We start from the raw sequence: 12,170 nt of genomic DNA, 5'->3' as shown, positions 1-12,170 counted from the left end.
TTTCCCCATGTAAGTTTCTCAGCCCTTATTTATCAGGTTTGGTTCCAAGTTACTTTTAACTCTTCCCAAAAGTAAAGGTCCTAGCCTCTGACACAGGCTTGCTAGAATTAAGATATTGGATTCTGAGGGGTCTGTTCTGAAGTAGGTAACACTTGTTTGTCTGCATAAATTGCATTATATTTGTTTACCAAATAGTCCTTTACTTTTTAGCCTCCCCACTTTGTTGCAAAATATTCATAGGAATGTTACTTAGGACATGAAGCTAATAGGAACAGAAAAGCTGAGAGTGTAATACGGGAAAATAGGTGTTTTCTGTGCAACTATGAAAAATGAAATACAGAGGGTAATCTCAATTTTGAAGACAGATGTGTGGTTTTCTTAACTCAAAATGTCTGCATTCTGCAGGTACCCTGAAACTGAAACAAAGATCAAGAACTCTGTCAAATAACAATCATGCAGACAAAGTAAATGGCTCCTTCTACAGACATCCAAACTGTACTAAATGAAATTTTTTTTTTTTTTTTTTTTAAAGACAGGGTCTCATTCTGTCACCCAGGCTAGAGTGCAATGGTACGATCATGGCTCACCACAGCCTTAACTTCCCAGTCTCATGCGATCCTCCAGCCTCAGCTTCCTTAGTAGCTGGGACTACAGGCATGCACCACCACACCCAGCTAATTTTTTATTTTTTGTAGAGATGGGGTCTCCCTATGTGGCCCAGGCTGGTCTCAAACTCCTGAGCTCAACAGCTCTCCTGCCTTGGCTTCCCAAAGTGCTAGAATTACAGGCATGAGCTACCACACTCAGCCAAAAGATTTTATAAAGAGGGAAAACACGGTTTGGAAAGCAAATTTCCCCACAAGAGAATCACTGAATTTTCTCTGCAGGGCAAGATAAAAGTCCCACAAATGCTCCTCAATAAAAGGCATTATTTTCTTAGTGCAAAATTAGTAATTGTATAACAAAAATTTGGTTCCATTTTACTACTGACATTTAATAAATTATGTGTCCCATTTAAACATGCATCGCGTGGGACTACTTAGAATATAAAGTGACATATGTAAAGCATGTTTAATTATTTAAGAGAAAACAATTAAATGACTCAGCAATTTCTTTTACGCCAAGTTCTACAAAATGTTCTATCATGCTGTGGAGTAAAATGACTTTTATAAAGAAAAACAGCAAACATGTTTATCTCATAAAATTCAAATAATTTTAGAAATTAGAGAATGTTGCAAGTAAGTTTAAGTTTTCACTTGAGGGTCAGGTGCGGTGGCTTACACCTGCAATCCCAGCACTTTGGGAGGCCGAGGTGGGTGGATCACCTGAGGTCAGGAGTTCAAGACCAGCCTAGCCAACATGATGAAACCCCATCTCTACTAAAAATACAAAAATTACCCAGGCATGGTTGTGCATGCCTGTAGTCCCAACTACTCAAGAGGCTGAGGCAGGAGAATTGCTTGAACCCAGGAGGCAGATGTCGCACCACGGCATTCCAGCCTGGGTAACAGAGGAAGACCCTGTCTCAAAAAAAAAAAAAAAAAAATTCACTTGAGAACCTTAGCTACCTCACATTTTGTTTCATGACACTAACCCGTGACTTCAGCATAATCAAGGACACAGGCACAGCCATATTTTAAGGTCTGTTCTGGCTGGTGGACCTGTTAGAGTCCATTGAAGACACAGTCTATTTCCACAGGACAACCCTGTTGAAGAAGACACAATACATGGAACGTTTAAGGTATCGTATGCATCAGGCTGGCCACGACTCTTCCAAGCACTGTCACCTTGGCCAGTTTCTGCCCTGGCTCTTCCAGATCACCCAACAGGGTCTCCCCACATCCTATATGACAACTGGAAAAGGGAGTTCAGGACACCTCACCCCAGAAATTCTGGTGCTCACAATTTAACCTGAAAAGCAACAGATCACACACACATGCAACGAAAGACACCTTGAAAGTCAGAAAGCAAATATTAAACATTCTTGCAAGCGGCCGGGCACAGTGGCTCATGCCTGTAATCCCAGCACTTTGGGAGGCAGAGGCGGGTGGATCACGAGGTCAAGAGATTGAGACCATGCTGGCCAACATGGTGAAACCCTGTCTCTACTAAAAATACAAAAATTAGCTGGGTATGGTGGTGGGCACCTGTAGTCCCAGCTGCTCGGGAAGCTGAGGCAGGAGAATCACTTGAACCCAGGAGGCAGTGGTTGCAGTGAGCTGAGATCGCACCACTGCACTCCAGCCTGGCAACAGAGCGAGACTCTATCTCAAAAAAAAAAAAAAATTCTCACAAGCACAGAACCTTTGTGATGCAGCAGTTTTGTGTGCACTTCTATTACTATGATTTTCTCCACAGGTACACTGGGGTCCTCTGTCACTCTGGGCATGTGACTCACTGCTGTAATGTCACCGTTTGCTTTAGCAATCATGAAAGAAAAAACACTGCTTTGGCTCTACTCTATTTGTCTTACCCTGGATCGCCCATCCCCAAGGTTTATATGAGTTCCTAGGACCCTTTCTTTTAAAAATATTAAATTTTGTTTCACTTTTGAATTACCTGGAGCTTGGTTATGCCACTCAAACTAATCCACGCTGTTAGAAGTGGGGCTGGTAGTTGCCCAGAAGAGGCAGTGGCTGAGAGGGGCCATGATGGTGGATTCGGAGCCCAGAAATGATCGATTTGATGATGCTGGTAGTGACCTATTTTTCCCTTTTGAATGTTGGTTACTGAGTGTGTTTAGTTTGTGTAAATGTATCAAGCTGAATTCTTCTGTGTCAATAAAAAGTTGAATAAAAACATTTGGGGTTTATATAACTGGACTCAGTAAGTTTAGGAAACCAAGAAAATTCTATCTTGTTGACTAAAATAATGACGAAAGATAACACTTCCTGCTTATTCACAGGGTCACATCTCTTTTCTGACTTTATACAATTCAAAGCAAGAGAACAGTTATCTCTGTGTAAACAAATTTGAACACCATCTAACCAGAGTAGAAGAAAAATAGGAGTAACTATCACCCAACTGCCCCAGGTCTCAGTGCTCCTGTGGAGTGGCAGGGAGCTGCTAAGAAGGAAAAAAGATGTAAGCTGGCACACCTATATAGCAGGTAGATATAAACGTTAATGAAAGACAACAAATCAGGCAGGCACAGTGGTCCATGCCTGTAATCCCAGCCCTCTGGGAGGCCAAGGTGGGTGGATCACTTGAGGCCAGGAGTTTGAGACCAGCCTGGCCAATATGATGAAACCCAATCTCTACTAAAAATACAAAAATTAGCCAGGTGTGGTGGTGCACGCCTATACTGAGCCAAGATCATGTCATTGAACTCCAGCCTGGGTGACAGAGCAAGACTCTCTCAGAAAACAAACAAACAAATAAACAAAAACTACAAATCAGGGTGTTTCTGCTAATAGGAACCCCCTGGGCCAGTGGGGCTGGAGGGCAGGGCCTGAGCAGTCAGGAACCATGAGCGTCAGCTCTTCCTCTTCTCAGAAGCCCTGGGCAGTCCTGAGTGTGGGCAGCCCATTGCCCGCTGGAGGGTGTGTGGGGAGCACAGGCCACATAGGATGGGGAGAAAGAGAGAGAGTGTAGCTGTACAAAAGCAGCGTTGAGCTAATCTGCTCACTGTAGGAGCTGAAAGGCTGCTGTCTGAGTCCCTGTTCCCTGACTGACTGCTGGTGGAGGAATTGTTAAAAGGCAAACTGGTCTGAGAAAGTGTCCTAGATCCAAAAAGCACTGAGATTCAACAGGCTAGGTCCTCACAAACTCTTTCAGCAAATGTGTCCCTTAACTGTGAGATACTTCTCCACCATTCTCTCTCCCTCTCTCTCCAGTTATCTCCTTCTCTCCACTCTCTCTCCCTTCATCTATCTATCTCTGCCCTTTGCCAATTTAGTGGTTACCAGAGGCAAAGAGTTCTTTTAAAAAATGAAGGGATAAAGAAGAAAAAAGGTGGAAGGTCAGGTAGCATGGGGCCATTTTCAGAATTTTTTGACTGGGGGCCCTAAATTTTAATTACTGTTTAAAATGAAATGTACTTAGGACCCTCACATAAACCACAATAACAACAACAACAATCTCAAATTAAGTAGTCATTTTCCTTAAAATGGGAGCTTCTTAGACGACTTTTACTTTGCTTTTTGTTTGTTTTTTTGAGATGAGTCTCATTTTATTGCTCAGAATGGAGTGCAGTGGCATGATCTTGGCTCACTGCAACCTCTGCCTGCTGGATTAAAGTGATTCTCCTGCCTCAGCCTCCAGAGTAGCTGGGATTACAGGCATGCACCACCACACCTGGCTACTTTTTATATTTTTAGTAGAGACGGGGTTTCACCATGTTGGCCAGGCTGGTCTCGAACTTGTGACCTCAGGTGATCTGCCCACTTCAGCCTCCCAAAGTGCTGGGATTACAGCATGAGCCACCACGCCTAGCCGTCTACTTTTACTTTGAACATAGCACCCAACCATTCAGAGGTATGGAAATTTAAGTTCAATGACCCTAAACAGATAAATGCCTATCTTGTCTTAGCCCAACAGCTAATCCTACAGTCCAAGTACTGTACCAGTTTGACAAGGTCCAGGTTATCTCTAGAAAATGAGATTTTTTTTTTTTAAGGGAAGGGTAGACCCAAACTGAGTGAGTCCCCCAAAAACTAAAGTAATATTAAAAGCAATTTATAGGAGTCAAACTACAGAATCATAGAATAAAGAGCCACTCTACAAAAAGGTAGAGCCACTGAGCTGCCGAACTGGGTCCTCAGGCTGTAGCTGGCTCAAAACCCAAGTGATTCCCAAGATTGTAGACACTAACAAGCCATGTGTCAACAATAGCTGGCAAATTATTTCTTGCAGTATTGGTTCATGCTTGCTATCTTGGGATCTTATGTTTGTCATCTGCAATATATGAACAAGTATAATCTTTCTCACAGAGGCAATCTGGTAAACACTTTAAAAATATAAGATACATTTTGAGGCAATTGGGGTCATTTGAACATGGACTGTACATTAAATGATATTACTGAGTAATGTTAATTTTCTGAGCTATGATGATGGTATTGTGGATATGTAGGAGACCGTCCTTGTTCATATGAGATGCACACTTAAATTTTTGTGGATGAAGTATCACAATGTCTGCAACTTACTTTCAAATAGTTCATTCAAAACAAACATTCATACAAGCACACGCGCGTGCACACACACATATACTCACACACACACAGAGTAAAACAAACATACAAGCACATGCACGTGCACACACACATATACTCACACACACAGAGTAAAACAAACATTCATACAAGCACACGCGCGTGCACACACACATATACTCACACACACAGAGTAAAACAAACATTCATACAAGCACACACGCGTGCACACACACATATACTCACACACACAGAGTAAAACATTCATACAAGCACACGTGTGTGCGCACACACATATACTCACACACACACACAGAGTAAAACATTCATACAAGCACACGCGCGTGCGCACACACATATACTCACACACACACAGAGTAAAACAGTCATACAAGCACACGTGCGTGCGCACACACATATACTCACACACACACAGAGTAAAACAGTCATACAAGCACACGCACGTGCGCACACACATATACTCACACACACACAGAGTAAAACAGTCATACAAGCACACGTGCGTGCGCACACACATATACTCACACACACACAGAGTAAAACATTCATACAAGCACACGTGCGTGCGCACACACATATACTCACACACACACAGAGTAAAACATTCATACAAGCACACGCGCGTGCACACACACATATACTCACACACACACAGAGTAAAACAAACATTCATACAAGCACACGCGCGTGCGCACACACATATACTCACACACACACACAGAGTAACAGAAATTGAGAAGCGCTTGACTAACATACCAATTTCATAAAAGCCTAGGGAACTGGTATCACCAAGTACTTCTGGTAGCAGAGGTAGAAGGGGAGGAGTGGCTAAAGTAAGTAGGATTGGCTGAAATTCTGTGTAATTCCATCCTTCCCAGCTCCATGCAGTCAGGCTACTGAACCCAGAAGAAGATGGGTTTATTCTCTAAAGAAGGTAAAGCAGAGGGTCTTCTTTAACTGAGGTCAATAAGTAAGGGTACTAACAATAAGTACCCTTATTGTTGAGTGTCTGAGTACTTATTATAAACATGGATGTTAACTGAATATTTATATCCTAAATGCTGGGCATTCCCGCCTTCTTCCTGCACCTGGAAGCTAGCAACCAGACTTTAACATCCAGGAAACAGCGTGGAAGATACTTCTTTACAGAGAATATGACTAGCCCGTATGAAAAGTCCTAAAGATACTGCCACTGGGGTGTCATCAACAACACAGCCCAGCCAGATCCCCCTAACTATAGGTGTGGGTAGATACCACCTATAGGTTGACCAACCCAATCCACACACCACTACTCTTTTTTTCTTTTTTTTGAGACGGAGTCTCACTCTGTCACCCAGGCTGGAGTGCAGTGGTGCGAACTCAGCTCACTGCAAGCTCCGCCCACAGGTTCACACCATTCTCCTGCCTCAGCCTTCTGAGTAGCTGGGACTACAGGCACCCGCCAACACGCCTGGCTAATTTTTTGTATTTTTAGTAGAGACTGGGTTTCACTGTGTTAGCCAGGATGGTCTCGATCTCCTGATCTTGTGATCCACCCTCCTTGGCCTCCCAAAGTGCTGGGATTATAGGCGTGAGCCACTGTGCCCAGCCGCCACTACTCTTGAGAGCGGCCAAACAAACAGCATGAGGCATCAGAGGAAGCCTCTAGTATAAAAAGCAGAGACAAAAATGCAACAGAGACTATAAAGGGAGAAAACTTAGTTAAAAAATCAAAACTACCACTAATACACTCAGATAACATGCTGCAACCATGAAATAAGAACAGACTACTATACAAAGAGATAATGTAGAGGGGAAAAAAACTTTTGAAAATTAAAAATATGATAGCAGAAATTTTTAAAAACTCAATAAAGGGATCAGAACATAGTCTCTTCCACAAAAAGATGTGAAACAGAAAAGAGAGAAAATAAGAAAACTGAAGTGTCAGTCCAGAAAGTCCTACATCTTTTTTTTTTTTCAGACAGTTTCACTCTTGTCGCCTAGGCTGGATTGCAACGGCGCAATCTCAGTTCACTGCAACCTCCATCTCCTGAGTTCAAGCAATTCTCCTGTCTCAGCCTCCCAAGTGGCTGGGATTACAGGCACGCACCACCAGGCCCAGCTAATTTTGTATTTTTAGTAGAGACAGGGTTTCGGCATGTTGGTCAGGATGGTCTTGAACTCCTGACCCCAGGTGATTGGCCTGCCTAGGCCCACCAAAGCGCTGAGATTATAGGCATGAGCCACCACGCCTGGCCCAGGAAGTCTTACATCTGAATAATAAATTCCAGAAAAAGCAAACAGAAAAAAGTCGGTAAGACACTATGATGATATTAAATATTCAATTAATATCCATGTTTACTGAAAGGCATGAGATTCCACATTGAAAGGGCCCTTCACGTGCCCAGCATGACTGATAAAAATAGACTCACACAAAGGACCATTGTCATTAAATTTCAGAACACTAGAAACAAAGAGAAACATCCTATGAACTTCCAGAGAGGAAAAAACAGGAATCAAAGTTTCAAATAATTTACTTCCCATGTACCCTTTCTCAAGAAACTATGGGAGGGAATGCTCTACCAAATCCACAGAAAATCAAGAGAAGAGGACTTGAGACACAGGAACCATGTAAAAGCCAGCACAAGAAGGAGAAGCCATCTCCCCAGGAGAATGGTGAGGGGCATCCCAGGAGAGCTGTGCTCAGGGAAAGTGGTTGGGCAAGACATGTGAAGAGTTCTCCAAGGAGGTAAATCCATAGAATGCCTCATGTGCCTGAACATAAAAGGAGATTAAGACCACTGGGGATGAGCTTGGGGTTGAAATTTGAAATACTAATAATACAAAACTTAAAAAGTAAGGCAATTATTAATGCCAGGGAAAACAAAAAGTGGTGCAGGAAAGGAGAATTTATCATCAATTCAAGGCTCAACTATGAACAGGTTTATGTAATCATAGTCAGAGAAAACAGATCTAACCAAAGTTTTATATCTATATGGGAGTAATAATGGGAATAGAAAAGGTGAACGCATTATGATAAGAGGCAAAAAGACAGACAGAAACAAAATCTTCATCTTCCTTAGAAGTCATTAGATAATTCCTCAAGTTCATAAGTCAGGAAGCAGCAAGACAGTGTGGCATTGGGAAGTCTGGATGTAAATGCTAAAAGGATGCGTCAAAAGAGCTTAAAGTGAAAGCCACTGAGAGGGGAACAATGAAGAATAAGGGGACAGGAGATCACTGGATTTTTGTTACTTTTTTTGTAATAAATCTTTGACTACATATATTTATATGTAAATGTGTATATATAAAGAGACTACATATAAATATATGATTTTTATACATGTATAAGATACATAACTTTAATATAAATTATACATATAATTTTTGTATATACAACTTAAGAAAATATGTATGTATAACTAAGAAAGCAAAAATATTGTGAAATATTGCTTACCAAGTTATTATATATTTTAAAAATTCTTCTTTATTATCAAACTATAGGTAAATTATAGAAGTATTTCATTAGATATTACCCATTACATTTGAACAATATAAAAGAATCTGCTTTCATATTAAATTATTAGTCTATTTAGGTGTACATGATAATTATCATAGCATATATAAGTACTGATTCCAAGTATTTTTGGCCAATTTCATTTCACAACATAATATAAAGTACTGGTGGTTATATAAAGTACTCACCAGCTCTAGTGGACTAAGACGTGCGCCAGAGATAGGCCTGGAATCAGATGACTCAAAACTGGATGCATGGAGGCTAGCATAAAAGATGGTGCAGAGTGTTAGTTTGTGAAGAATTATTTCTTTATTTATAGTATATATTAGTTAACACTAGCTAAAAAGCAAGTAAAAGGATGCGATGCATAAGCCTTAAGGAAAAACATTTTTTAATGTTATTGTACTTAAAACAGTTTATTAAGAAGTCTTTTGATTACATTTAGGAAGTTTGAAATATACTGAATAATGAAAAGAATAAGTGTATAGAGGAATTTTTTAAAAAGCTTTGTTCATATCACTTCAGAAAGCTGGTATGGGACAACCGCAAGTAACCATTTCATTCCAAAGTAACTTCCTGAACCAGTGTTTGGAATCACTTCTAGGAATCTTGAACAAAATTCAAACTTAAAAAGACAACTACCTTGAAAATCAATCAATGTAATCTATCACACCACAAGCTAAAAAAGATACAGAAAATACAAGCTAAAGAAGATACATATTAGCAGATATAGAAAAGGCATCTGGCAAAATCCAACACTCATAATAAAAATTCTTAGCAAACTAGGAATAGAAGAAAACTTCTAAGAATATCTACAAGAAACCTACAGCTAACATCATATTTACAGTAAGAAAGAGTTTTCCCACTAAGATGACGAAGAAAGCAAGGATGTCCCCTCTTACTACTGCTTTTCAGTATCATACAGAACATCCCAGCTAATGCAATAAGAAAAAGAAATTAAAAGCATACAGATTGGGAAGGAAGAAATAAAACTCTTTGTTTGCAGATAACAGGATTATCTATGTAGAAAATCCTAAAGAACTGACAAAACCTCCTGGAACTAATAAGTGATTATAGTACGGTTGCAAGATACAAGGTTGGAAACTGAAATGAAAACATATTATCATTTATATTAGCACTCCAAAAATTAAATACTTATAAATCTAACAAGATATGGATAAAATCTAGATGAGGAAAGCTACAAAACTCAGTGAAAGAAATCAAAAAACTAGGAAAATGGAGAGATCTTCCATTTTCATGGCTAGGAAGACTCAATGTTATCAATATGTCAGTTTTTCCCAACTTGATCTATAGATTCAATGCAATCTCAATCAAAATCCTGGCAAGTCATTTTGTAGATATTGACAAACTGATTCTAAAGTTTCTATGGAGAGACAAAAGACCCAGAATAGCCAACACAATGTTGAACAAGAAGAACAAATGTAAAGGACTGACACTCCCTGACTTTAAGACATATTATAAAGCTACAATAATAAAGACAGTATAGTACTGGTGAAAGAATAAACAAATAGATCAATGGAACAGAATAGAGGGCCCAGAAGTAGACTGACATAAATACAGTCAACTGATCTTTGACAAAGGAGCAAAGGCAATACCATGGAGAAAACATAGCTTTTTCAAAAACTGGTGCTGGGCTCTTTCATGGAGGTGGAGGCTCGATGCATTCAAGATCCACCTTCACTCATAACCCATTGCCATGGCCAAAGAAGACACTGCTGCTGGAGGTGCAGTGGATGTTAATACTGCTTTAAAAGAGGTGCTAAAGACCAGTCTCATCCAGGACAGCCTAGCACATGGAATTTGCAAAGCTGTCAAAGCCTCAGACAAGAGCCAAGCCCATCTTTGTTGCTTCCATCTAACTGTGATGAGCCTGTCTATGTCAACTTGATGGAGGCCCTTTGAGCTGAACACCAAATCAACCTAACTAAGGTTGATGACAAGAAACTAGGGTAATGGGTAGGTTTCTCTAAAACTGACAGGGAGGGAAACCCCATAAAATGGTTGGTTGTAGTTGTATTGTAGGACTATGGAAAAGAGTCTCAAGCCAAGGATGTTATCAAAGAGTACTTCAAATGCAAGAAATTGACAAGTAAAACCTTGGCTCATATTCCTAAAAAACAAACAAACAAACAAAAAACAGTGCTAGGACAACTGGACATCAACCATCTATATGCAAAACAAAAACAAAACACAAACCTAACACCCTTCACAAAAATTAACTCAAAATGGGTCATAGACCTAAATGTAAAACACAAAACCATAAAATCCCTAAAACATAACACAGGACAAAGTCTAGAAAACCTTGGGTATTCCGGTGACTTTTAATATACAACACCAAAAGCAAGATCCATGAAAGAAATTGGTAAGCTTGACTTCATTAAAATTAAAATTTTCTGCTCTGCAAAAGACACCATCAAGAGAAGAAGAAAAGCCGCAGAGCAGGAGAAAACATTTGCAAAAGACATGTAAGATAACGAATTGTTATCCAAAACACACAAATAATTCTTAAAATTCAACAAGAACACAAACAACCCATTTAAAAAATGGGCCACAGACCTTAACAGACGCCTGACCAAAGAATACACACATATGTAAAATAAATATATAAAAAGATGCTCCACATCATATGTCCAGGGAAAGTAAATTAGAACAATGAGATACCACTACACACGCATTAGAATGGCCAAAATCTAGACCACTGACAATGCCAGTGCTGGCAAGGATGTGAGGAACAGGAACTCTCATTCATTGCTGGTGAGAATGCAAAATGATACAGCCCGTTTGGAAGACAGCTTGGCAGTTTCTTACAAAGCTAAACACAATCTTCCCATACGATCCAGCAATCATGCTCCTTGGAATTTACCCAAAGGAGTTGAAAACTTCGACAGGTATGATGGCTCATGCCTGTAATCCCAGCACTTTGGGAGGCCAAGGCGGGCGGATCACGAGGTCAGGAGATCGAGACCATCCAGGCTAACATGGTGAAACCCTGTCTCTACTAAAAATACAAAAAAAAAATTAGCTTGGTATGGTGGCGAGCACCTATAGTCCCAGGTACTCGGGAGACTGAGGCAGGAGAATGGCGTGAACCCGGGATGCAGAGCTTGCAGTGAGCCGAGATCGCACCACTGTACTCCAGCCTGGGCAACAGAGCAAGACTCCATCTCAAAAAAGAAAAAAAAAAAGAAAACTTATGTTCACACAGAAACTTATACATGGATGTTTATAGCAGCTTTATTTGTAATCGCCAAAACTTGGCAGCAAATGAGATGTCCTTCAGTAGATGAATGGATAAACTGTGGTAAAACCAGACAATGGAATATTATTCAGCACTAAAAAGAAATGAGCTATTCAAGCCATGATAAATCGTGGAGGAAACTTATTACTAAGTCAAAGAAGCCAATTTGAAAAGGTGACATACTATATATTCCAACTATATGACATTCTGGCAAAGGCAAAACTGTGGAGACAGTAAAAAGATC

General features: G+C 40.2%; 1 protein-coding gene and 1 pseudogene across 6 annotated transcripts in view; one reads left to right on the top strand and one right to left on the bottom strand.

The window, feature by feature from the left end:
* Positions 1-12,170, bottom strand: part of ARMC2 (armadillo repeat containing 2) — a 128,707-nt gene that overhangs the window by 109,705 nt on the left and 6,832 nt on the right. For 4 of the 6 annotated variants that reach the window (XM_008007401.3, XM_038001044.2, XM_038001043.2 and 1 more), the window contains one exon: positions 8,856-8,928. The exons of the other annotated variants lie outside the window; for them this stretch is intronic. In XM_008007401.3, the coding sequence (XP_008005592.3) occupies positions 8,856-8,928 (73 nt within the window). The remainder of the gene's footprint in view (positions 1-8,855; positions 8,929-12,170) is intronic. 6 annotated transcript variants of the gene reach the window in all.
* LOC103240613 (small ribosomal subunit protein eS12 pseudogene) lies at positions 10,331-11,645 on the top strand (annotated as a pseudogene).

Source organism: Chlorocebus sabaeus, chromosome 13, assembly GCF_047675955.1.
Source record: "Chlorocebus sabaeus isolate Y175 chromosome 13, mChlSab1.0.hap1, whole genome shotgun sequence".
In the NCBI taxonomy this organism is placed as follows: Eukaryota; Metazoa; Chordata; class Mammalia; order Primates; family Cercopithecidae; genus Chlorocebus; species Chlorocebus sabaeus.
The sequence above is the reverse complement of the archived record's forward strand: the minus strand, read 5'-3'. Positions and strand labels throughout refer to the sequence as shown.